This window comes from Gekko japonicus, unplaced genomic scaffold (assembly GCF_001447785.1).
Source record: "Gekko japonicus isolate JY-2015 unplaced genomic scaffold, Gekko_japonicus_V1.1 scaffold714, whole genome shotgun sequence".
Lineage (NCBI taxonomy): Eukaryota > Metazoa > Chordata > Lepidosauria > Squamata > Gekkonidae > Gekko > Gekko japonicus.
Window position 1 is genome coordinate 800,741 of NW_015166444.1, and position 27,433 is coordinate 828,173.

The following is a 27,433-nucleotide window of genomic DNA, read 5'->3' on the forward strand; positions in this document are numbered from 1 at the left end:
AAGCCCCCACTGCTTCTCTTGCTGGTTTCCTGCTCCGAATATATCTAGCCTGATCTCATCACATTTCAGAAACTAAGCAGGGTCAGCCCTGGCAGGGCTATTTTTGGGCAGGAACGCACAGGAACGGAGTTCCGGCTGGCTTCAGAGTTGGCCATGCCCCCTACAGCCAAAACCTCTGCATGCGTGTCTACAGAGGGAAGGCCTGGAGAGCGACCCACCCGGTGACTCCGAGGCGGGTAGGCCAGGGGGGTGGGCTGGAAGGATCAGGGAGGCATTTAAATGCCTCCCCATGCCTTCCCTGGTCTGTCCAAGGGCCGGCTTGTCTGGGCTCCCCACAGCTGCGGGGGGCTCGGGCAAGCCAAGGGAAGGCATGGGGTGTGGCCTAATATGCTAATAGGTTTCTGCTGTTGGGTGTGGCCTATTATGCTAATGAGCTCCTGCTGGGCTTTTTCTACAAAAAAAGCCCTGAGCCCTGGTTGTTATTTGGAGGGGAGACCACCAAGGAAATTCAGGGTTGCCACTCAGAGGCAGGAAATGGCAAACCACCTCTGAACGTCTCTTGCCTTGAAAACTCCACAGGGTCATCATAAGTCAGTTGCAACTGGATGGGGGGTGGTGGGAATCGGCTTTATACTTCAGAAAATCCCAGTGAAATACTCTTTTTAGCTACTAGAGTGATTGAAGGTTGAGGGTAACTTCAGGAAGTTACTTATTTGGAGAAGGTGTTCATTGTAAGTGGATTATAGTTTCAGAACTTAAAAAAAAAAAAAAAGAACCCTGCTCTTAAGTTTGAGACATAAAGATCCCTGCCACACGGCCGGAAAAACATTGGCCAAAGTGCGGCAAATCAGAGCCGCACCAAAGTAGAGATGCTGCGGCAGGATCCCACGGATCCCCTGAGCCGCGGCGCCGTTGCTCCCCGGCACGATCAGATGCCGGGGAGGAAGCTACCGTCGGGAGGGGGAGCCTGCCGAACTGCGTATGTGTGAGCATGTGCAGTTCGGCCAGGCGCCGGGGATGCGCCGTCGGAAGGACGTGCCGGCGATCCCACGGCCGGCTTTGATGCGGCCTTCCTGGATGAACCACCATGGTAGGTGGTTAATTTTTGCTGCGGGGTTTTGGGCGGAAGGGCCGGATTGGGAACGGGCGCGCAACACTTCCCAGATGTTACGGTGGGATCGCGCCCGTTTGCTGCGTCCCCGATCCGTCCCTCTCCCGGCCCAAAACCTCTCGTGTGACCGGGGCCAAAATACATAAGGGAGCAACCCTAAGCAGGTCTACTAAGAAGTAAGTCCCATTATAGTCCTTGGGATTTACTCCCAGAAAAGTGTTTGTTGGATGCAGCCACAGATATTTGGGCTCTAAGGAGAGAGTCATAGAAGTTTCTGTCTGACAGAGAGGGTAAGACAGTGCTTTTAAAAAGTATCTTTGACGGCCCACCTGGAAACCCAGCATCCCCACTTAACAAGGAGGCTGGCTGTGACCCCTGCGGATTAATTGGTTTGATTCAGCAGGGTTCTTCTTATGTTCTTAATTAGCGCAGAACACAAAGCTGGCATTTTATACATAACTCTGATCATATGCGTGGGAATTCTGCAGCAACACCCATTAGCCGAAACTTTCTGGGAGAACTAAGAATTGTTTTGGGTTTTGTTGCTGTTGTTGCTCTGTTAATCCACTCTTTGCATCTGGTCTGCATGATACATACTCATGGCTGTGATGTACCCGTGTGCCATGAGCTCACCACCACTTTTAATGGGACTCCAGCATAATTGCTAACCCTGTAAAGATGTTGCGTGACCCTTGGCCTTGGGTTGTCGGAGGCTTTGGTCTCCCGAGAGACCGTGGGTGTGTGGGTTTGGGGGGGGGGGGCCCTTACCCTTTTATTCCTCCCCCCGCCGTTGTCATCCAATGCTAGAAACAGCTGTCCGGAGCTAATTTATTTCCTAATGCTGCAGCAATGTTAATTTATAAATTACACTGGTAATTCGAGCTATTATTAATTTCAGATGGTGTAGGGCAAGCCTAATTAAAATATGACACCAATTGCCACACATATGTACCAAGGACTACCATTTAAAATTAATAGGAATATTAAGTGTGACTCTGTTCTCAGAGTTGCTTTGCTCAGTAATTACAACGCCCTGTCTGCAACAGATTTGATAAGAGGAGATGAAGCGATTTTAAGAGGGGGGGAAGGAAAAAAAAACAAGACAGCTCCATCTGTGTTTTTCTTTCCCCCCATCACACTTCTCTGAAAGGATCATTAAAAGAGCTATGGCCTTTCTTTCGTTCTTTCTCCCTCCCTCCCAATTCTGTGAATTTAGGCAGATCGTGAGAGGGAGGGCAGGAAGGGATGAGTCAGTGCTTGGCTCTAGTGGCCCTCTCTTATATGCCCAGAGTAATGTCAATCACTACTTTGGGGTCAGGAAGGAATTTTCCCCAGGACAGATTGGCATGGGAATGCTGGAGGTTTTATGCCTTCCTCTGGGCATAGAACAGAAGCCTTTGGGGGGATTGTGTGTGTGTGGGTAGCTGTGAATTTCCTGCATTGTGCAGGGAGTTGTACTAGATGACCCTTGAAATCCATTCTTCCTTCCTTCCTTCCTTCCTTCCTTCCTTCCTTCCTTCCTTCCTTCCTTCCTTCCTTCCTTCCTTCCTTCCTTTTGAACTTTCCGAATTGAAACAAAGACATAAAAGTTTAAGGTCAATAAAGATCACTGCAATCCTAAACTCACTTACTAGGGAGTAAACCCTGTTGGGCTGAATGAGGCTTAGCTCTGAGTAAACATGCTTTGGTTCCATTGCAGTGGTTTTACACTTTTTGTGAATGTGGTTGCTTCCCTGCAGACATTTTTCCTCCGGCTTTCTTCCACCCTGGAGCAGAGCACTGTTTTGGTTAGCATCTGCATGCTGCCAACCCCTTAATCATCCCCTTACCAGGTTTCCCCCCATCCTCTGCACACTCTTTCTCCAACCTGGTTTACTGCAATCTTTTCTGAAAGAATGTAGTCGAAGTGTGTCAGCCCACCATCTGGAAGAGAAGGTGCATATTTTCTACACTGGCACTATTTTTCTTCCATCAGCTCTTTTAGGATGCCATTTCCCCTGCCATGCCACTTTAGGGCTTCTCGAGGGCTTTTTTAATGGTAATTGCTGTAGCACTATAACATCGTAACACTATAGCAATTACCATTTTTTTAAAGGACTCCAAAAGCCTTCTGGTGGTGCTGTGAGGGAAAATGCAGGGTAAATGGCAGAGGAAGGTGTACGGAAACTCCCACCTGGGTGCCTTTGTCGTCTGTGCGAATGCCTCCACATTTATCTATTTAAGATATTAATGAATGAAAAATGGAGACCCCTGGCCATATGTGACTTTGCTACCATTTTAACCAACTGTGACCCATGTTTAACTCTTCATTAGCTTAATAAAAACATCCAAGATTCATTCAGAATGCCCAGGATTCCTTGGCTGGGGATTAGAGATTCCAGCCTCCATTTGGGGCCTCGGGATCTCCTGGAATTATGGCTGATCTCCAGATTGTAGAGATCAGGTCCCCTGGATAGAGTGGCTGCTTTGGAGGGTGGACTCTGTTGTGGGCCAATCTTCATCTCGCATTTGCTCCGCTGTTTTACCAAACCCATGCTGGAACCCATTGTGGTTTTGAGCCGCATCTTTTTCTGTTCCACTGTTGGTTTGGTAAAACAGCGGAGCAAATGCTAGATGCAGATTGGGCCAAATACCCCAGGCCAATGCCCGTACTGACTGCAGTCACCCCTGAATGGCCATAAAATGGCCATAAATCTATGCAGACGGCTGCTATAAAACCGAGAGAGCAAATGAAGTGAAAGCAGCATGCAATCTGGACAAGAGTGGCTAGGTCCCTACCTGGCATCCAGCGGGGGTCCGAAGCTCTGTGTCCGAGAACTTCACGTGCGCATGTAGCACGTGCGCACCACAATGACATCACCGAGAAGTGATGTCATCACGCTGGGCACACTGTCAAGGGATGCTCTAGCGTTCAGCTTTGAAACTCTATGGTACCTTAGAGTTTCAATGCCGAACGCTAGAGCGTCCCCCAACAGCGTGCCCCGCACAATGATGTCACCTCCAGGTGACGTCATCGCACCAGGCACGTCGGCCCGATTCCGGGACTTTGGGGGCAGGGTTCCGGGGCGGGTTGGGGGTGTCTAGAGTGGGCAACCCTCTGCCCCCCCCCCCCGGGGACCTGGCAGCCCTAATCTGGGCACTGCCATAAAATCTGACAATCAATCAAAGTGAAAGTGGCATGCAATGTAGAGGGGAATTTCTGTTCCAGCGTGGGTTTGGTAAAACAACAGAGCAAATGCTAGATGCAGATTGGGCCTCTATGGTCAGCACGTTGGCCCAGGGTATTTGAATGTGGTTTTGAGCCACATCTTTTTCTCTTCCAGTGTGGGTTTGCTAAAACAGTGGAGCAAATGCTAGATGCAGAGTGGGCCTATGGCATTATACCTTGCTGAGCCTCTTCCCTCCCCAGGCTCCTCCTGCAAATCTCCAGCGATTTCCCAGCTTGGAGCTGGCAACCCTACCCCCACCCCACCCTGCCGATGGCCACGAGGGACCCTGATAATTAAACAGGCATAAACTGCATTACCTTTTGAGTGCAGACCTACCCGATTACGGGATCAGCAATGCAACTTCCCTGCTCTTTACTCGCTTTCGGGGCTGTTTGGGTTTGTATGCAGCTGCTACCCGTGGCTCGGGTGTCTTGGAAGGGAAATGAATGTATGCTAAGTGATCTTTAAGAGTGTACCCTGAGTCTATTTGTCTGCCTCAGAACATAGCTTTCCTCCTCCCTTGACAGCGAAGGAAACCTCGTGCACATAGAGTGCAATGTTTTCACAGGAGCCAGCAGGTTTGGTGTCCTCCGCCACCTAGATTATCTATGGCACGCTGCCAAAGTCGGCTGCCTCGTCCCTCATTTTTATATATCACGTTTCTTCCCTGCACATCAAGATACCCAGACAGACAGACAGACAGACAGATGGAATCGTTCTAAGTTCTAAGAATCAGGGCATCCCATCAGCATCCATGCCAGGTGAAAGACGCCAGCCTGGAGAACACCACCATCTGTTGACCCCTCCACCGTGCCACGTATTCCACGGCTGTTGTTTTCTCTCTTTGGCCCTCTGCAGCGGTGGGCTTCTTGAGTGAAGATGAATACCTGGAGATCACTGGCATCACCCGGGAGCAGTCAGGAGCCTACGAGTGCAGCGCCTCCAACGATGTGTCGCCTCCCGTTGTGCGGAGAGTCAATGTCACCGTGAACTGTAAGTGCTGTTGTTTTCTCAGCCTTTGTTGTCTTCTTGGGGTGGGGGGGAACCAGAAGGGCAGCCGCCTCCCCACCCCTGGCTTCCGGGAAGATTCTCACTGCTTTTTAATACCCACAAGAGGAAGCTCAACCACAAATTTTGTATCCAGTGAAACTTCCCAGAGTGGGAGTGGGAGCAATATCACAGGTGAAATGCGACTGATGGTTTGAAATAAGTGACCCGTAAGGGAAATGCTTCTCCAACTCAATGGATGAGTTATGCATGCACATATGCTATGACCAAGCTGACGTTTTTAAAGCTTGAACACACGAAGGCGCCTTATCCCGAATCAGAACTTCCTTGGTCTTCTCAAGCTCAGTCTTGTCTCCTCTTGATTGGGAGCGGTTCTCCAGGGTCTCACGCAGAGGTCTTTCGCTTCCGCTTCCATCGGATCCTCTGCACTGGCAATTTCTCACTTGTTGCATGGCTCTGTTCATTTCACAGCACCACTTTTTTTTCCCTCTCAGTTCTTTAAACAAAAATGCAAAACGTGTTTGCATGTAGCCAAGTAGCCAAATCCGGCACTGTTGTGAAGTTAAACAGAAGAACAGTAGGAATCGTTGCCTTCTATTGGCTGGATTTCATTGACAGTAGAGTCGAGCCAGTGAGACGTCCTTAAGCATGATCCTGTCTGATTCCAAACCTGGGTGAGGGCAATGGTTCCTGTCCCAGGTTCAAACCCTGCCATCTCCAGTTAAGAATCAGGTAGTGCATGATGGGAAAGACCTCTGCCTGAGACCCTGGAAAGCCACACCTCAGTAGACAATACTGACTTTGATGGACCAAGGGTATGATTCAGTGTGCTGTGTTCGTGTGTGTGTGCATGCACACGCACTGGTCTTTTTGCTTGAAGAATTGGACATGTTTACCGCACTGATAGGTGGGGAAAAGCATTTCATTTCTTTTTTGAAACTCAGATCCATGAGAAGTTACCCAAAAGAACAGGCCCAAGCATTTTGGCATAGCCCAAGTATACATTCAGTCATTAGAAGTAAGACCACACTAAGGCACACCCATAAGAACATAAGAGAAGCCACGCTGGATCAGGCCAATGGCCTATCCAGTCCAACACTCTGTGTCACAAAGTGGCCAAAACCCAGGTGCTATCACAAGGTCCACCAGTGGGGCCAGAACATCAGAAGCCCTCCCACCGCTGCCCCCAAGCACCAGGAATCACTGCCCCAGACAGAGTGTTCCATCTATACCTTGTGGCTAATAGCCGCTGATGGACCTCTACTCCATATGTTCATCCAAATCCCTTCTTGAAGCTGTCTATGCTTGTAGCCGCCACCACTTCCTGCAGCAGTGAATTCCACAAGTTAATGACTCTTTGGGTAAAAAAGTACTTCCTTTTATCTGTTCTAAGCTTACTGCTCATTAATTTCATTGAGTGCCCACAAGGCCTTGTATTGTGAGTGAGGGAGGAAAAGTTCTTCTTTCTCTACCTTCTCTATCCCATGCATAACTTTGTAAACCTCGATCATGTCACCCCTCAGTCATTGTTTCTCCAAGCTAAAGAGCCCTAACCTCTTTAACCTTTCTTCATAAGGAAAGTGTTCCATCCCTTTTCTGCACCTTTTCCAATGCTATAATATCTTCTTTGAGATGCGGTGACCAGAACTGTACACAGTATTCCAAATTAGGCCGCACCATAGATTTATACAGGGGCATTCTGATACTGGCTGATTTGTTTCCAATCCCCTTTCTAATAACCGCCAGCACAGCATTTGCCTTTTTTATGGCAGTCACACACCTACACCCATAATACTTCCTATCTTTATTGCCACAATCCTACGCACACTGTTTTGTGGGCTTGTCTGTTTTTATACACATAAGCATGCTTGCTCGAGCACACATTCACTTTCCTCAGCCAAAAGAAATGTGAGGAGAAGCATTTTATTGGGTACCTGGACATTGATTTGATCGAGTGATATGCAGGCCAGAAAGAGTAAATCTCCATGCGCTTTTCCCATTCTGTCGAAATGTCTGTAAAGCCGTCTCTTAAGAGCCAATTGAGACATTACTTCTTTGACAAGTTCTCCAGGGAGACTTGCAGTCTTTTACTGCAGCTGCAAGTCTCTGGGGCAACTTGTGTAAAAAGGACAGGTGGGCCTGATTCTGATCAGGACAGGAATGGGGGGGGTTCCTGCCTCCCCCCCCATGCCCTTTTCAGCAGTCAAAACAAGCTGGAGGCTGTGGGTCATTTTGGCTGCCGAAAACAGCATGCAGGGGAAGGAAACCTCTCATCTAGGGTTGCCAACCTCCAGGTGGGGCTTGGGGATCTCCCGCTTTTACATCTGATCCCCAGCCGACAGAGATTAGCTCCCCTGGAGAAAATGGATGCTTTGAAGGGTGGACTCTATGTCATTGTATTATGTTGAGGCCCCTCTCCTCCCCAAACCACGCCGTCTCCTGGCTCCACCCCCAAAGTCTCCAGGTATTTTCCAACCCAGACTTGGCAACCCTACTCTCATCCCCTCCACCGCTGTACCAATCAGAATCGGGCCCATCTGTGTTTGTTTGTTTGCTTGCTTGCTTGCATGAGTTGCCACAGAGACTTGCAGCTGCAACATGACTACAAGTCAAAAGAACAACTTCTTCAGCCCCGTAGCTAGGGAATTCTTTGGGAGGGGGCCTTGGGGGGGCCCGCCAGCTAATTAAATGGAAGTACAGTGCAGGTGGTAAGTTGGAGCACTTTGGGGGCAGCCCCGTAGGGAGGGGGCCCAGAAGAAACACAAGGGGGCCAGGCCCCGTGGGCCCCATGCTAGCTACGGGCCTGAACTTCTTTGGTTCTAAGTGCTGAGCATCAGAACATGGATATTGCTTTGCCACATCAGGGACTCTCTGCGAACCCAGGTGGGAAAGGGAATGTCTGCCTTGAGCTGTTCATGTTGGCGAGGAAGAGAAGAAAACGATGTAGTGATGCACGTATAGGATAAAGGTATTTCTCTGTGCCACCACAGAAACCCCCCCTGACCTGTTCCTTCCTCTACAGATGCACCATACATTTCAGGGGCCAAGAGTACCGGCGTTCCGGTAGGACAGAAGGGAATCCTCCAGTGTGATGCCTCTGCAGTTCCATCAGCCAAGTTCCAGTGGTATAAAGATGACAAAAGGTAAATGAATGTGTGCAGAGGCTGCTGGAATATGGTCTTTGGAACCACACCCATGTGTAATCCACTCACTCCCGAAGACCCTGTAACAACTCTGCCTTACACAGAGTCAGGGGAAATAGAAGGGTGGGGTCCACCAAATCCTCATTATTGGACCAGTACCGATGAACGGAGGAGGCAATTCATAAGAACATCAGAAGAGCCCTGCTGGATCAGACCAGTGGTCCATCTAGTCCAGCATCCTGTCTCATGTGGTGGCCAGCCAGTTCCTCTGGACGGCCAACAACAGGACACAGAGGCCAAGGCCATCCCCGATATCGCTCCCTGGTACTGTGATTCAGAGGCTGACTGCCTCTCAATGCGGGCGTTCCCTTTAGTCAACATGGCTGGTAGCCACTGATGGACCTTTGTGAATGTGAGTGCAGAACCATGGGGATTTGCGAATGTGGCCAAAATGGTGTCTAAGCTCATTTGCCTGTGTTTACCTTATGTCTCCTGTTTGTTCCTTCTATTTGTTGTCTCCCCCATTGAGACTGTAGCCTTTGTGGGGCAGGGACCAGTTTTTCGCGCTGCTCATGTCACTCTGCCACCACTCTGATTTATAATTAATTTTCTGAACAAGAAGTATGCAGGTAACGCTCATGGGTGTTGTAGACCCTTTGCCCTGAGACATTCCTTGGTATGTAAAGTTTGCAATTATGTTTAATACTAGTTCTCCTTGCCAAAGATGATTATCGTACCAAGGCTCCTCTGTAATCCAAGATTCATAAACGGGGGTTATTTTTCAGATTTTCCCAGACAATAAAAGGACAAGGAATCATTCTCTGTTTGAAAAACCCCGCTGAAAATTGCTGGACATGGGTCTTTCCTCCCCACACACTAATTATCTCAGTAGTAAAGAGGTCTATTTGGAATGCAAATCCAGATGTGTTGTCCATTTGATTAAGGCATTCTTCAAAAGGTGGTAGGCTGTGTGTTGTGAGCAGTGCATTCAAATGGGAAGCTACTATGAGCTGTCAATCAGGATCCGAAGCAAATCAGGGCAGTGGCAGTGTAGGACTGGGCACCTGCTGGGATAAATTATCCATGTTAAAAATGTAAAGGGCTGAGGGGAAAAAGAATTTTAAAAACTATGTATGAAGAAGCTGAATTACCTAAGCAGGGTAAGTGGGGGAAGGTTAGGAAAAGGAAGGAATAAAATCCAAGGGTCTTGTGACTGCTAAGTGTGGCGAAAAGGGCTGGCCCAGCTGCCTCTAAGCCACTTTCAGGCATGGATATTGATTGCAGAGATGTAGAGTAGCATCCTGCCTCTTTGCGAAGTGTTCACCATTGTCGCAGGAGAAGCCAGTTTGCAGTTTGTACCAGTTGAGAAGCATTCTGTACCACAGTGCCATCTTTTGGTGACCAGCCTGCACTGTGGGTCTGGCGTGGCTGGGGAAGGCTGTTCGTTGCTGAAGTGGAGCAAGCCAATTAATCGCACAGCTCTTCCAGTAGCTGTGGCTATTTATCTATTGATACCTTGCCTTTCTCCCCAGTGGGGGCCCAAAGCATATAACAAAATAGTCCTTCTGTACTCTGTTTCTTCATAACAATAACGACCCTGGGAGGTCGGTAAGGCTGAGAGATGGCGACTGGCCCAAGCTTTCATGTTAGAGCAGGGATCTGATGGGGAGCAGATCCTGGTGCGATAATCTAACACTAACACCACAGTGGTGCTCCAGTAAATCAGTGGACTGAAAACCTTAGAACTCCATCGATATTTGAACACATGGCATATAGACGACAATTGCGTATAGACTTAATTTTTTTTAAGTTGGAAACCATTTACAGAAATTTACATGTAGGTCTGTCACCACTGTAGTTCTATTTTTGTCTCTAGTTCATTAATTTTTATTTATTTATTTATTAAATTTATGCCCCGCCCTACCCAAGAAAATGGGCTCAGGGCAGCTCACAACATAAAATCAGCAGCAATGTAAACAATAAAACAATAAATAACAATACCCAGGGGTCATTTCGTAGAAAAAGAGGTGCAGGAGCTCATTAGCATAACATTAGCATAACTTATTTACATATGCCACACACCCTGACATCACTGGAAGTGTATCAGAAGGCAACACCCACCGCTCAGGCTCCACTGGACTCTTTTGGATTGCTAGCTATGGGGGGGGATGCGCAGATCTGCTCTCACAGAGGAGGGAGAGCTTGTACCTGAATAAACCTTGGCCTTAAAGGTGCCACTGGACAGTTTTGGATTGCTGTCGGGGGGGGGGGGCTCTGCAACCTACCTGGCTGGTTCTTGCTCCTTTTGGCCTGGGGCTGCTGGGAGCAGGGGGCGGGGCTTGTTGCATGTGCCCGCCCCCTGGGCTCTTTACTGCTGGAGCTCCGCTCCTGTGTGCTCCTGCAGGAAATGACCCCTAACAATACCCAGTCAGCCAAACCCATACATTATTACATAATTTCCCTCAGCTCCAGTGTCCTTAGAGGGAACACTGCTTTGGACTCCCTGCGGGAGAGAGTTCCTGAGCCTGGGTGCAAAGGCTGAAAATGGTTTGCCCTCCTCTGTGATTCCTTGTTTCACCTTCAGCAGTGCGGGAGCACAAGAGTAGGGCCCCAGCTGAGGAGGCCGAAGAGAACCGGGGAAGCCATTAATGTTCCTGATTTGTTTGTACAGATAAAATCCATTAGTCTCTCTTTTCACGTTACTTTCCGTTCCCTGGCACCAAATGTTTCCTGTAAAATATACACATTTTAAACGTTATTTGTGCATCAATAATTTTATGTATTCTGTCTGTATAAATTGCCTCCATTTAGGTATAAATGCCATCTAAATTGCATGTAAAAGCTCCACGAAATCCACACAAGAATACGACGGGACTTAGGAAAGCGGCAGCAAAATGCCATGAAAAGGAACCATCAGCAAAAATACGGAGTCGTATTTAAAAGAATCAAAATAGAGAACATTCCCGTTCTGAGTTTAAGGGTTCAGTTCAATGACTTCGTAAGGGGATCGTGTGAACACTGAAAGTCACATCTGTATCTAGTCTTATCTAGAGCAGCCCCCCCCCCGACATTTTCAACCCTGCAGGCGCCTTTAGAATTCTGACACAAGATGGTGGGCACAACAAAATGGCTGCTGGAGGAGGCAGAGCCAGCCACAAAAGGCCAGGGAGCGATGTTGTGCATAACTCTGAGAGGAACTCTTCAGCACTTAAGGCTGAAGCTCTGTTTAACAGGGTGCCTTTTAATCGGCACAGTCAATCAGAAGCCCTGCTGCATTCAAGCCCCACCTGGCCCTGCCCACTTTTGAAAAACACTCGGCGGGCACCAGGAAAGGTTTTGGCAAGCACCGTGGCACCCACAGGCACAGAGTTGGAGACCCTTGGCTTAAAGTGTAAGGCACAAACAGAGAGAGCCAGGGTGTGAATCCCCACTGTGCCGTGAAGCCTGCTGGGTAACTTTGGACCAGTCGCTCACTGATTTCCCACAAGCAGCTGCGCCGCCCTCGCTCTTCCCTTTCCCCTGATTGTATTCGTCAATCTCCCACTACTTGCTGCTCGGACGCATTTTGACCTGCAGCATTCCCCGATTTCCCCTGCGTCTTCTAGATCCTTGTTTTTTGATATCAAGAAGACGTGAGGGAAATTGGGGGATGCTGTCGGTCAAAATGCAGCCGAGCAGCAAGTAGTGGGAGATTGACGAATACAATCAGGGGAAAGGGAAGAGCGAGGGCGGCGCAGCTGCTTGTGGAAAATCAATCACTCTCAGCCTAGCCTACCTCACAGGGTGGTTGTTGTGAGGATAAAATGGAGGAAGGGAAACCATTATGTAATGTTTTCTTCCTCATAAGGAAGGGTTGGATAAAAATGTTGTATGTCGGATAGGAGATAATAGGCTGCAGTGGAAATTCTTTAAAAAAAGTCCTTGATAGCTATTTTTTTTAAAAAAATCTTCCCTTCTGAATCTTCCCCTGTTTCTTTCTCTCTCGTGGTTTGCTACGCTCCCTCACCTCAGGCTCAGCGAAGGGCAGAAAGGCTTGAAAGTGGAAAACAAAGCTTTCTTCTCCCGCCTGACTTTCTTCAATGTTTCGGAACAAGATTACGGGAATTACACCTGCGTTGCTTACAACCAGTTAGGGAACACTAACGCCAGCATCATTCTGTACGGTAAGTAGGGCATGTGGGAGCATTGTCTCAGCGACAGGTGGACACGGGGTGAGGGACAGAGGCACAGGGACAAACCCCCCCCCCCAAAAAGAAGGGCTTATTTGCAAGGAAAGGGTAAGATGGGGACGCATACGAGAGGTGTGCTGGTCAGAGTGCTAAATCTATGGCATCCTTTTTTGGGGCCAAGCTAGACAATACATGTGATGCAAATCAGGTCAGGGGTCGAGTCGGGGGGGTCAGAGTTCTGGACCTGACTTGCAGATACATGTGCCTTCTAGGGAAACGTGCATTCCCAAGTGCCCCAGGACCCAAATCAGTTCAGAAATGTACACAGGAGAAGGGAGGCTTTGACCTGGGTTTGCCAACCTCCAGGTGGTCGCTGGAGGTCTCCTGCTGTTACAACTGATCTCCAGGTGACATAGATCAGTCCATCTGGAGAAAATAACCACTTTGGAAGTTGGATTCTATGGCATTATGCCCCAAACCCCGCCCTCCTCGGGCTCCATCCCCAAAATATCCAGGTATTTCCCAACCCAGAGCTGGCAACCCTACTTTGGCCTTCCCTCCCATGCTGTTTTCTCCAGCTGAAACAGCAAGGGGGTGGGGTTGGCCCTTTTTTGGGGCACCACTTGCTGCAGTCACAAATTCCCCCACCTGAGTCATGTCACATATATCATCTAGTTTGGCCCTTAGAGTCTCTGTTGAGACAATGGGTAGCCTCAGCTGGCTGCTCATCTGATTCTCCAGATGTTCCCAAGTAGGAAACCTCTTTTTACCCCCTGTTTTATCTACTGCTAAAGAAAGAGGGCTTGGTACACAGATCCCAGGACTCCAGCTTCTGGGTTTGGAATTTTAGCATGTTCGGATATTGTCGGCACCAGAAATGGTGGGATGTCCCACCAGGGTGGAGTCTTGGGAAAGGAGCAACCTCCAGATGTGGAGGGGAAGTCCACCCAGATGCTTCGTCGTGCTTCATCTCTGCATCTTCTGTCAACATTTTGCTACTGTGACCGGCAATGGATTCCCCGGCCCTTCTTCCTTCAGCTCTTTCCTCTCTTTAATTGACTTGGAAAAATCAACCAGTGTGTTTGAAATCCCCTGAGAAATGTTGCTAATTGGATCAAACTCTTTGGCCTTCTCTGGACATTCTTTGGAAGTTTTTGCCAAAAGCAGAAATGTCAGGATTCACCTTGACTTTTGCTTTCAGCAGAATTCCTAGCAGGTCTACATGCTGCTTTCCTTTTTCATAATGTAAAGGCACCATCTGGTTGCCGGAGTAACCACGTATCCTTCCTCATCATACAGTCTAAGAGTGACCCATGCGATACTCTTCTTGTTAAAATGTCCTTTTCTTCTTCTGAAGTCTGTCATTTTTCTTTTCCTCCTAACTTCTGTAGAAGGTTCAGATATGTTGTTGGAAATAGCATAGAATACCTCCCCTGCTCTGAAAGAGGGAAGCGTTCACTTTGGTCCAGGACTTCCAAGGTTATCTTGAACTAGGAACTTCCTTTTTGTAAGAATGGATGTTCAGATTTTTCAGGAAGTTGGATTTTTGGGAAGAGGAGGAGGAAAGTTCTGCACTTACACCAGAGTCACATAATAGGTACAGTTTTGTTGCAAGCCTGCCCTCTCGTTGGTGCCTTGACATTTTTGGCAGCATCTCTTAAGTAGAGCACTGAGAGTGTTTTGAGTGGTGTGGTAGCTAGGGCTGTAAAGCCCTCAATAGGGGCAAGGGATTCCCCGCCCCCAGCACCTGTCGCCCGGCATTGCTTCAAGCGGCATGTAGCTCTAGGAATCGCCAGAAAGTCTATGGTTTTATCAGAGAGTTTCCAGTCATTCCTAGAGCTACCCTATGCCACTTCCAGGTTGTTATTGGAACTGACGTGCTGCCGCACCCAGCATTGTGCCTCCCTGGGTCCCCACCCACAACCCTCCCACTAGTTGCCAGCAGAAGAACCAGCAAAACTTTCAGGGAGTAGTATTCTTGCAGTTACAGAATACAGCATCCTTTTGATAACAGTGTAAAGAGATAAAAGGCAATGATCCCTGGTGGCTGCTGGCAAGACGACCAAATGCTGTTTCTCTGGTTCAGGTTATTGCCACTGTTATTGTGTTATTACTGTAGCTTGTGAAGTCACCCTGCAACTTCAGTTGAAACCATGCCATTTCCCATTTGAACTTAGAACGTGTCCCAGCTCTTTCCTAGAAGAAGATATTGATATAGGAACTGTGAGAGATGCAGAGGGGGAAAAATTGAACCCACGTACAAATTTGTCTTCAAAATGGTTCCCAAATGCACAGCCTGAAATCCCAAGGCTTGTTTCGTTGCTACCTATCACGTCTGGTTTGGCCCTAAAAGAGATGTGGAAGAGAAGCAGATCACAAGAACTGCCATCCAGGATCACTCCCAAGAGCCCATCTAGTTCTTCATCCTGTTTCTCTACAGTGGTCGGCTAAGTGCTTCTGGGAAGCATCCCAAAAGAAGTGATGGCCTTCTCCCGTTGTTTGTCCAGAGTCTCTGGTACTCAGAGATATGCTTCCCTTGAACATGGAGATTCTATTCAGCAGTGCCATGGCAAAGAGTCACTGCCAGACCCATCCTCTATGCCTTTGTCTCATAAAGGACCCTGTCAAGAATAGGATCTCACATACACCTCTGTGTGTGGGTGATGCCAGGCCATTGCACCTAGGGCTGCCAAGCCTCTGCTAGGGGAAAGGGATTCCCCAATCCCAGATCCTCTTGCCCACTGCTGCTCAGAATTATTTTTTTTTTTAAAGCACAGCCTCATGTACTTTCAGAAAGTTCTCACCAAAAGTGACAGGGTAGCTCTAGGAATCACCAGAAACTCTATGGTTTTGCCATAGAGTCTCTGGCAATTACTAGAGCTACTCATGGTAAGTTCTAGTAAAGGCTTCTGGTAAGTACACAAGGCTGCATTTATTTTTTAAAAATTATCCTACGGTGCTGCACCCCACAACCCTCCCGCTGCCTGGCAACATTACTTGCACCTCCGACTGGAGACAGCCAACAGTGTTTTTTCAGAGAATTATTGTGGTGGAGGTATTGTACGGGTTGTACAGGTTTGTTTTTGTTTGTCCCACTGTCGTTTCTTGTCAAACCTGTTTTGGAAGCAATGGGAGGACCCGCAAAATCCACCTTCAGCTCAGGAGGAGGAGGAGAATCATTGCAGATGGATCCTAGCGATCTTTTTTTAACGTTTGTGCTCAAGCAGTAGCAAAGCTGTTTGATGCAACTCACACTCCTAGCCTAGAGCATTTCATTGAGTTTGGTTGGTTCAAATAGAATTCTAGCCAGGGATTTGGGGTATACCTTTCTAAGCCTTCTCACTCTCTCCCCCCCCCCCCGTTTTACCCATATTTCTTGGGTGGCTCTCTTTTGGTCCTTGTGCTTAGCTGGATGTTCTCTTCCTTTGCATTTCTTGCTTTCAAAGCTTAACTCGGAATGAAGCTGGGAGACTGTAGGACAGATGAACACAAGGAGGATCCTTCGGCAATCTTAAAAGATCTATATGGGGGTTCTCATCACAGAGCATAGGGCCGTTCCCTGATTTCCAGCTTGTGGACATTTATCAATAGGATTGCTGTACATGAACACATGAAGCTGCCTTCTACGGAATCAGACCCTTGGTCCATCAAAGTTGGTATTGTCTACTCGGACTGGCAGTGTCTTTCCAAGGTCTCAGACCAAAGTCTTTCATGTCACCTCCTGCCTAGTCCTTTTAAGCTAGAGGTGCCAGGGGCTGAACCTGGGTCTTTCTGCACCCCAACCAGATGCTCTACCACTGAATCGCAGCCCTTCCCCAAATACCTAAACACTGACCATTAATTGGGGATGTGCAGGATCCTAATTTCATTAGCCCGATCAGTGGCTTGTATCTTCTTTCAAAATCATAGATTTTTATATATATTTTTTGCAATGGAGGTACCATCAAAATAATTTCGTTTCCATGTACCTGGAATTTTGGTAGCAACTCTAATTTTTTTAAAAAACCTCCCTTGTTTCAGAACAATCACAACCCCGGAGATGGTGGTGCGTCCTTTGTGCCCCTAAAGCTTTATAGAACTCTGTGGGAAAGTTTTCATTCCAGGCACAACTTTTTAAGGGACCTCTGTGTGTTCCATTTGGTGTTAGAGAGACCTGGGATTAACCACGGGCTTTTATATTTGCAACGGAGCTTACCGTTGTCTCACCTTCTTCTTCCCAGACGGTCAAAGTTTCAACATGACTACCGGCTCCACCCAACATCCATTCAAGTCTGTAGAGAATTCTGCACAAATAGACACACAAGATAATGAACTGAAACGCCTCCTCCCTCACCACTCCCTTTTCCTTTTGGCATCCAGCCTGATGAAGAGTTCTGGAGAACGCCAAAGCTTACACAATGAATTATGTCATTTATTGATTTATGTATTTATTAGATTTGTATCCCGCCCTCCCCTCATAGCAGACTCAGGGCGGGCTTCATCAAATATAATATACAAACATTTAAAAACAATTAAAATACATCAGATAAAATACAATAATATCCCTATGTTTCTAATCAAAGCCTCAGTAGATGAGATCTATTTCAGACTGGGGTTCCCAGATGGTAACACTGATCTGTCCCACTGAAGGGGAGGCCCAACAGAGGGGGGACGCCTACTGCCTCAACTAAAAGGTCTGCTGTCTAAGCTTTATAAAGTGTTAATCACAGAAGGGAATTAAGAAAAGTTTAAACATCAAACAAATTGGGAGGCAGACCTAAATGTGAACTGGCAAGTGACTAACTGGGAGACCATTTGGGACTCTCCAGCAAATAGCTCAAAGGTATAATAGCATCAAAATGCAATTCTTCAAAACAGTTTGAAGATGGTACATAACTCCCCAACAAGTACATAAGTTCGACAGAAACAGTAATCCAATGTGCTGGAAAGGATGCAGGCAGGAAGGGACTCACCTGCACTGCTGGTGGTCGTGCCTGAAGATTCAACAGTTTTGGAAAGCCATTAAACAACAAATTGAGATCATCACATCACAAAACGCCACCTTCACACCTGAGATCTTCTTATTGAATCATTGGGACGACTCGATCCAAAGTCACCGGAAAGACCTTGTCTTGACCCTGCTCGCCGTAGCCCGCTTAACAATTGCTACTTGCTGGAAATCCCCAATAGCACCATCAATTACGGCCTGGCAGAACAAACTATGGGATCACTTCGTCATGGCTAAGATCTCTGACTCCCTCAGCAGATCACAGACAACCGTGCCACTCCTCTCCAAATTCGAGTCCACCTGGTACCCAGTTGTTTCCTATTTACAGTCTCTAGACATTCTTCCCTCGAATCCTCTGTACCTTAAATGGCTGATTCTGCAGGGCTATTTCTCTTCCAACCAGGAAGGATAGCACCATTCCCTCATTCCACGCGTAATACAAGATATTATTAACTGCAATTAGGCCACAGGTGTAAGGGGCACCTTGTACGAAACTCTCTATCACGTTTCTATATTTGGACGTACTGTGTTTTGCTTGAAATATTGTATGTTAGTTAAAAAAAGAAATAAAAAAGACTTATAAAAAAAACCCTAAAAGAGCTCCATCTTGCAGGCCTTGCAGAACTGTAAAAGGTCCCGCATGGCCCTGATCTCATAGGGGAGCTCATTCCACCAGGTAGGGTCCCGGACCTAGTCGAGGCAAGCCGAATGTCCCTGGAATCGAGAACCACCAGGAGATGCTGATTAGCAGATCGTAAAGCCCTTCGGGTTTCATAGAGGGAGATGCAGTCATTTAGGACTTTGAAGGTAAGCACCAGGACCTTGAAACGGATCCAGTACTCAATAGGCAGCCAGTGCGGTTCAGGCCGCACAAGGTGGATACGGGTCTGTAGAGACAATGAAGTCAACACCTGTGTTGCTGCATTCTGCATTCTGGTTGGTCTTAAAAAATAAATACTAAGTGGCTTCCATTTTTGAATTTTACTTCAGACCAACATGGCTACCCGGAACCTGTTCCTTACCTGGAACCATTGTCTCCATTTTTTTTGAAGTGTTGATCTGGCCATCTTCTTCTCCATGGGCATTTTCTACTCATACCTCCTAAATATATCTTGAGAAATTCCCTCCTGAGATATTGTCCTTGGGGGGGGGGGGGTGACTGTGGGGGGGGGGTTGGATTGGAACGCAGGTGAGTGGCAATGAAAACAATCCCTGTATATCCAAGCAAACAAACAAACCCCTCAGAGAGCCCTCTCTGACATCCGCCACCCTGGAGTGCAAGTCCGTTAGGGGAGGCTTTTGAGAATAAACAACCCAAGCGGCTCGGCAATCGCAGGTTTGCTTCCAAGTCGCATTTTCTATTACTGCAACATAAAATAAAAAATTGACTTTACCAAAGGGAGGCGGGGAGAGCTCTGTAGCCTTATCTGGAAGCTATTTTCTCCACATGCCAGAGCTCTGATTAGAGTGATGGATCCATCTGACACCACTCACAGCCAGGGACAGCTGTAATTGCCTGGCTTATTTGTCACGGCTCTCCACATTGTGGCAGGCCGCACCGTTGCCTGCCTTTAGAGCCAGTTGGGAGCTGAGGGGAAGAGCAGAGCCTTTAGCACCTCACTTTCCTTGATTCCCCCATTGCAGAATGGGAAGAATAGTTACTTTTCCCCTCCCACCATGTCTGTGGGGTTGTGGCTCAGAGGTCAAGCGAAACACCTGCTTTTTTTTGCATGCAGATGGTACCAGGTTCAATCCCTGGTGTCTCCAGTTAAAAAGTTCTCCTATTGAAGGTGTAGGAAAAGAACCTTCTCTGCCTGAAACCCTGGAGATCTGCTGCCATCAGAGATGACACTATTGGACTGGATGGACCAATGGAAAGCAGTTTTATAGGTTCATGTTCGGTCTGACACATGGAAGCTTGAATCTCATCTCATGAGGCCATTAACTGGCCTACTGTCAAGTCTCTAATGGTCCGTGGATTCTGTAGTAACCAGAGGTGACAGTGAAGAAGAAGAAAGAGGAAAAGATGTAGGTAGGCATCCCATTTACCCAGCTGGGGTAGTGACACATCCCCGATTTCCTTCCCCTGAGGAACTGAGGAGCGAGGAAAAAATGGCCACCACACAGTGATGCTTTGGAAAAGACCATAGAGACTAGGGGAGGCAACCAAGAGCATCACCTGAATGTGATGTTACATCCTCCCCAAACTCTGCCTTTCAAAGCCTTCACACACACACACACACACACACCAAATCTCCCAGCATTTGCCAAAGCAGCACTGGAAACCCAAGATATGGACCCCACAGAAGGCGGAGCCAGACAGACTATCAAATATTTCCCTGTTCCTAATCAGGAAGTGCTTCCATTTTTACATGATGCAACTTATACTCCCCACCCCACCCCCAAAAAATGTATGACATGACTTCTTATTAAAATGAACAGGGAAATCTAGAACCATTAAAGTCATTTTAAAAAGCCACTCAGTTATAATTGTAAACAATGATGATTTTTTTTAAAAAAGAATGAGAATCCATTTCTCCTTTGGCATGAATTTTTACAATATGGTCCCTTCTGGATGTCTAAGATGGAGCCATTCCAAATGCAGTAGGAAGGATGGATGGGCATACTTGTTATTTAGACCACATGTAGTTATTTTCTGGATGCATGCAACATCTTCCCAATTTATTTATTTTTTAAGGAAAAGCATTTTTGTAGAAGTTGTGAGTTGGAGCAGAGGAACTGGAACAAATGGGAGTGGTGGATTAACCTTTTCCATGCATGATTTTTGATCCAAATCATGTATGTGTATATACCTATACACATCTCTCCCCAGAAGCTAAGATGAGCAAACTGAAGCTATCGTGCTTTGTTCACATCAGGAGAAGACAAGAAACACTGGGAAAGGCAATAATGCTAGGGAAAGTTGAAGGCAGCAGGAAAAGAGGAAGACCCAACAGGAGATGGATGGACTCAGCCAAGGAAGCCACGAGGACCCTCAGTTTGCAAGACTTGAGCAAGGCTGTCAACAATAGGACATTTCGGAGGACGTCAATTCATAAGATCACCAGAAGTTGGGAGTGACTTGACAGCATTTAACACACACACACATACACACACACACATATATATAGGGCTGCCAAGTCTCGTTGAATCGCGGCGGGGGATCGTCATTCTTTACAGGAGCTCTGCCGCGGGGGACGGCAACAGGCGTTGCACCGCCGTCGCCAGGATGTGACGCTACGCTCTGGCAACGGGGCTGTTTGGAGTCCCGTTGCCAGAGCGACGCGTAGCGTCACATCCTGGCGACGGCGGTGCAACGCCTGTTGCCGTCCCCCGCGGCAGAGCTCCTGTAAAGAATGACGATTCCCCGCCGCGATTCAACGAGACTTGGTAGCCCTACATGTATATGCTTCCTGTAGGTGGACAAATAGCTAAGAGGGTAAAGGGTTAAGCAAACTCTCATAGCTTCCTGCAGCTAATTTTCATGTCAACAATAAAAAAAAACCTGTTGGGAAACTGTCACATGCCCCTGGCATATAAAGTCTTGTTTGGCTTTCACATGCATTTGTCCAGCTCACTGATGAAGTAACTGGATTTATGCATGCTAAAAGCACAAATACCTGTGCTTAAAATGAGGAGGGACAGGAAAACTGTTTGACCTGCATTGATAACATTATGTCCATGATTACAAAGTATTAGAAAAGAAAATAAGCACAGCAAATGTACTTAAAGCACGCTGCTTGTTTCAGAGTCTAATCTTGATGCTCTTGGCCCATTATGCTTGTGAAATCTCTTCTGTCTCCCCTGCTGAAATCTGAAATGGCAACCCAGATATCAAAGCAGTTTAGATTTATTTTTTAAAAAATCTGATTCCCAGCTTCTGTGGGTTTCAGGTTGCCTACCTTTGTTTACATCACAGGTTAGATTGTGAGAAATGAGGTCCCTCATTCTTCATTTGTTTCTATATTGCAGGGGTTAATTCAAATTCCTTCCAACCGCAGCCCAGAGACTTGGGGCGTATGAGAGGAGTTCGAAAACAGAAAAGTGTATGAAACATCCTGTTTAAAAATTTAACTGTAAAAGCTAAAGCATGACAGATGGCGATGCGCACATATCGAAGCACACGCGCCACCTTACACACACCACAGTTTGACCCTGAACCAGATTTTTAAAAAACTTCTACAACCAAGGTGGCCAAATTACCACGTGGGGCCATGGCTCGGTGGAAGAGCCTCTACTTAGCATGCCAGTGGTCCCAGGTTCGACCTCTGGTCAAAAAGCACCAAGCAGGAGGTGATATGGAAGACTTCTACCTGAGACCCTGGAGAGCCGCTGCCATTCTGAGCAGACAGTACTGAACTTGATCCACCAAGGGTCTGATTCAGTAGAAGGCAGCTTCATGTGTTCATGTAGGACAATCCTATTGACCAGTGTCCTTGGGATTCCACAGCTGAAAATTGGAGAATGACCCTATACTCCATGAAAAAAAAATCATCTTTTTCATAGAGTCATTGCACTCCTTAACAAAGTATTGCAACATCAGCCCACCAAACTGCAGCTAGTGACTGACCCTCTTAAAAAACTGTTAGCAGCTTAAGAGTCAAATGCTATTACATGACTTTAAAAACAGAACAGTGGGAGAGAGGACCACCTGTCAGTTTCTACCTCCAGTATCCCAGCACCACAGAGGCACCTGAATGTAAAGAGGTGAGCTGGAAGTGATATAGGCCTATGGACGGGAAGAGGAAGAACCAGCGACATGGAGCCCACAAAAGCAGGCAAAGACCCCATTGTCGCCCCCTTGGTCATGCTGTGGCCCCTGCTGCTTTTTTGAGAGATGTTCTGGCTCTGTTTCTGGAGGGGCACGACTAAAGGGCTGGGCAGCTGCATGGAGATAAATGTCATGGCAGCCATTGCTTGATGGGGAGAACAGCAAACTCGGGGGAAGTACTTCTGATGGGTGTGGCTCTAAATTAAGGCCAATTGGTTTGTTCGAGTAATATGGCAGCGGGGTATCCACATCCACCCTGGGACCTGCGACCATGTATAATGCTGACTGATTAACTCTTGACAACATCTTTCCCATCACATGCATCACAACCTTATCACATGCAGCCTTGCAAAACTGGTGTTACCCAACTATGTTATCAAGGTCGGCTCTAGTTCATGACTTCCACAGTTAATTTGTGGTGAGGGGAAACTGTTGGAGACCAGTTTGGAACCCCTAAATAACCCTGGCTCCATGCAAGCCAGATTTTGCCAAGTAAAAACGCTAGAGACCAGTGCAATGTCTTTGCAGTAAGTGACAATTAAAGTACAGCTGTAGCATTATAGATTCTTTGACTTTGAGCCAGTCCTAAGTCTGATCTTGAGTTTTTGAAAACTTCTAAAGTAGGAGTAGGTAAACTTTTTTTGCTCGAGTGTTAATAAGAAAATGTTCCACCTGTCGCACCGCTCCTGGACCTCCGGTGAAGAGCCCCCAGTGGCCGTGGCGTTGGAAAACTTGACTGGGCTACAGGCGAGGCGGTCGTACCAGCTGTTGGCAGAATCAAAAGGGGAGGGAGTTGAAAGGCCTCAGACTGACAGGGGACAGGGTTAAACTTCACCCCGAGTGTCCCTCTGTCCATACGGGGAGAACGTCTGCTGGGCTTCCCTCTCTCTCTCCGTCCTCGCTCTCTCTCTGCTCCTCCAGTTCTCCTCCATACGTTTTCCTCCCTGGCCCCTCTTGTTCCCCTCCCTTTTATCCTTCCACCCCACTCCCAGGACCGCCCCTCTCCTCCCATCCCAGACCACACCCCTCTTCATAACCAGAGACGCCGGTCGGGCGTTTCCAGGGAAGCTGTGGCCGCGCCGCCGGCACGTCCGGCGGCTTGTCTTGGTTTGGGCGTCCATTCCCAGCTTGTTAGGCTCCCTGTCGCTGCTCCGCTCCTCTGCTTGCCAGCTGCTCCAGGGTCCCCGCGCTCGTTCCCGTGCTTGTCCAGCCTGGAACGTTGGGGGATTCGCCTCCCCCTTCTCCCAGGCGGGATCGTTGTGTGCCGTTTCCCGCAGTGAGGTGAGTTGTGGGGGCTTCGCCGGTTCTGTGGGGGCCCCAGGGGGGTGGTCTTCCTGGCCCGCGACACCCGGAGCGGGACACCACCTACCTTTGACAACGTTAGTGTGCTCGCAAACCGGGGCAGGGGGACAAAATCAATGTTCCCTCTAAGCTATGGAGTCTTGTGAACAAAATGTCTACTTTGTGAGCTATTTGCATTAAAGCTGTGAGCAAGTGATTTGGCTACTGCATAAATTAGTTTGCTCTGGAACCCTCCTTCCTGAGCTAAGACAAAAATGTGTGAGCCGGAGGCTAAAAAACTGCGAGCTAGCTCACACTAACTCAGCTTAGAGGGAACACTGGACAAAATATACCTGGCCAATCATTCAGGAGGCAAGCCAAGTCTCAGCAATGTTGATAGCATCTCAAGGATTTGCCTTGGACTTCGCTGCTGGCTGTAGCAGGTCTGGGAGGTGATGATGGGCACACATTTTGATGGGTCCAGGGTGGCCAGCCCCCACCCTGGTGGAGGCAGTAGCCCCCTGCCACCAAGCCCCATCCCCGCCGTCAATCAGCTTACCAGGAGACGGAGGGAAGCCCAGGCAACATCACCGGCAATGTGGGGATGTCACTTCCAGCATTCATCAGGAAGGACATCATCACATCAATGACATCCAGGCAACTCTCTGGTATTTGGGCAAAAACTCTTTGGTAGAAACCATTTTTACTATAGAGTTTTGCCCAAACACCAGTGATGTGAAGACATCACTTCTGGTATATACCAAAAATAACATACGTCACCAGCGACGTTGCCTGGGCCTCCCTCCCACTCCTGGTAGGTCCACCCCATCCCCTGCCAGTTGCCAGGAGGAGCTTAGCAATCCTAGGTGGGTCCCATGGTTCTACAGCTGCCCTATGGATGATGGACCGGGCTTCCTAGTCGAACCAAACCTGGAGGAATGAAAGCAAAAACCTGATACAAAAAAGCTCCCCACCACTATTACTCCTTTGTTTGCTCTCACTGAGAACTTTTTGTGCAGATTCCTAACCCTGGGGGTGCCCAATAGGTATTTGGTTCAGAACAGAAATAAATAAATAAATTCTTCAGACAGCTTATGGATCTTTTTGCCACAAAATTGTGGCGATGGCCACTAGCATTCACACCCCATCCCCTGCCAGTTGCCAGGAGGAGCTTAGCAATCCTAGGTGGGTCCCATGGTTCTACAGCTGCCCTATGGATGATGGACCGGGCTTCCTAGTCGAACCAAACCTGGATGAATGAAAGCAAAAACCTGATACAAAAAAGCTCCCCACCACTATTACTCCTTTGTTTGCTCTCACTGAGAACTTTTTGTGCAGATTCCTAACCCAGAATCCTCCACAGTGTGAAAAGCACTGTGGTTGTACTCCTCGTGTGTGGCTGGCCACGGCTTGTTTGTTACAAACCTCCCCGCGACTGAGATCCTGAGGATGGTCCCTTTGCCATATGATTAAATCTTGTGACCTGTGGGGACTCTTGAAGGAGCCCAGCTCAGGGGCAGGAATTCGGTTCGCTCTGCTCACAAAAGCATAGTCAGAGAATTAACAAAGAATGCAGCAGGGACCCACTTTGTAGCCTCCTGCATTAACGCAACCCCGAGATAGCCAGCCACTTTCTTCGCTCTCTTTGCCCTCCCACCTTTTGTCTGGCTGCATCGCCAGCTCCACGGGACTTCACTTTGATTCTGCATAGTGCCCTTAATCTAACGGGGAAACTAATTTCATAAGAGGTCTCCCGTGGAGAGCCAGAGTTCTAGGCCCCGGTGTTGTTAGGGGCAACCGCAGACTCTGTGCATTGAATGTGGGGCCATGTCATGCTAAAAATCAATGCGAAAGAGATTTGACAAGGTCGCCCAGGTGTCATTCCAATACAGGTGACCTGGAGGTTTGCCCAAAACAAGAGAACAGAATCCCAGTTCCTTCATTAATCTTTATTGACAGAGCACTTGTGGTTATACCGTTGTGGATAATGCATTCCTTTGGTAGCAATAAAATGCCATCTTTGAAGCGTAAAAGACAAGTCTAATCATAATGGACAGAGAGGTAAAAGTAGGCTCTGAGTCTGGTAGGCCCCCGATTCAAAGGTTGTCTCTGTCCTGAACTTACTGGGTGGTCTTTGGCAGGGCACTGGTCTCTTAGTTGAATATAGGAAACATAATACTGTCCTTCCTTATAATACTTTGAAGAGTTACCAACAACTTTAATGCCAGTAGCTCACAAAGTAGATTTTTTTGCTCACTAGACTCCACAGCTTAGAGGGAGAATTGGTTACCAATAACAAAACGGGGCCTGGAAGTTTCCCAAGGACAGATACCACCATAAATTCATATTGCAAGTTCAGTTCCTGAGAAGCCTATCATGGATTCCCCAATTAAAATGGCAGACAAACTTTCCCCCAATTAAAATGGCAGACAAACTTTCCTCAAGGTCACTTTGCCTACTCTTACTGATCTTCCTCTCTCATGTGTTATCAGAAGAGAGGGTTACCATTCTTCTGTTGGGGCCAGTGTTCCCTCCAAGCTGAGTTGGTGTGAGCTAGCTCACAGTTTTTAGCTTCTGGCTCACAGGTTTTTTGTCTCAGCTCAGGACGGATGGCTCCGGAGCAAACTAATTTATGCAGTAGCCAAATCGCTCACTCTCAACTTTAATGCCAGTAGCTCACAAAGTAGAATTTTTGCTCACAGCTTAGAGGGAACATTGGTTGGGACCAATGTTCCCTCTAAGCTGTGTAGTCTTGTGAGCAAAATCCTACTTAGTAAACTACTGGCATTAAGGTTGTGAGTGAGTGACTTGGCTACTGCATAAAATAGGTTGCTCTGGAGCCATCCCTTCCTGAGCTAAGACAAAACCGTGCGAGCTGGAGGCTAAAAAACTGTGAGCTAGCTCACACTAACTCAGCTTAGAGGGAACATTGGTTGGGACCTGTATTTCTTCCAGGATTACAGCTGATCTCCAGGCTACCAAAATCCCTTGGAGGGAATGGCATCTTCCTTCGGCGATCTCTACACACCCAGCCCCGAGCTCGCTCCCCCTCCACGAACTCTGTCATCCTTAGGCAGTGCCTGGAAATCTCCAGGCATTTTCCAAGTTGGAATTGGCCACCCCAAGAATGAGCAAGATGGCTGATTCTTCAGAGCTGTGACCACTTGAAATATGCAATAGAAATGCCAAGTGAGTCCTAGCCTTGAGTCCTAGCAAGGAAGGTGGACTGTAAATGATGCAAATAAAGAAACTCAGGCTTGTCTCCCTCCGGACAGTTCATGTAAAGCAATGTCCATAGATCCATCTGTGTAAAAACCAGGGCATTTTTTGTAGAAAAAGCCTAGCAGGAACGCATTAGCATAATAGGCCACACCCAACAGCAGAAACACATTAGCATATTAGGCCACACCCTGACAGCACCGCTCATTAGCATATTAGGCTGCACCTCCGTGTTACCAGAAGTGTGGTTATCCAGCCACACCCACCTTTTGATTCTTATTCTGTTTATCTTGTTTGTTGTCAAAACCCAGAGCTTTTTTTGTAGCAGGAACTCCTTTGCATGTTAGGCCACACACCCCTAATGTAGCCAATCCTAATGAGTTCCTGCTGTTGGGTGTGGCCTATTATGCTAATGAGTTCCTGCTGGGCGTGGCCAACTCGGGAGCCAGCCGGAACTCCGTTCCTGTGCGTTCCTGCCCAAAAATAGCCCTGGTAAAAACTGTTTCCTGTCTTAAATTCTTGAGAAAGGGGACAC

The 27,433-nt window shown here is 47.7% G+C and overlaps 1 protein-coding gene across 5 annotated transcripts in view; it reads left to right on the forward strand.

The window, feature by feature from the left end:
* NTM (neurotrimin) overlaps nucleotides 1-27,433 on the forward strand; it is a 558,359-nt gene that overhangs the window by 510,024 nt on the left and 20,902 nt on the right. For all 5 annotated transcript variants that reach the window (XM_015411989.1, XM_015411990.1, XM_015411992.1 and 2 more), the window contains exons 4-6: nucleotides 5,179-5,313; nucleotides 8,351-8,471; nucleotides 12,483-12,634. In XM_015411989.1, the coding sequence (XP_015267475.1) occupies nucleotides 5,179-5,313; nucleotides 8,351-8,471; nucleotides 12,483-12,634 (408 nt within the window). The remainder of the gene's footprint in view (nucleotides 1-5,178; nucleotides 5,314-8,350; nucleotides 8,472-12,482; nucleotides 12,635-27,433) is intronic.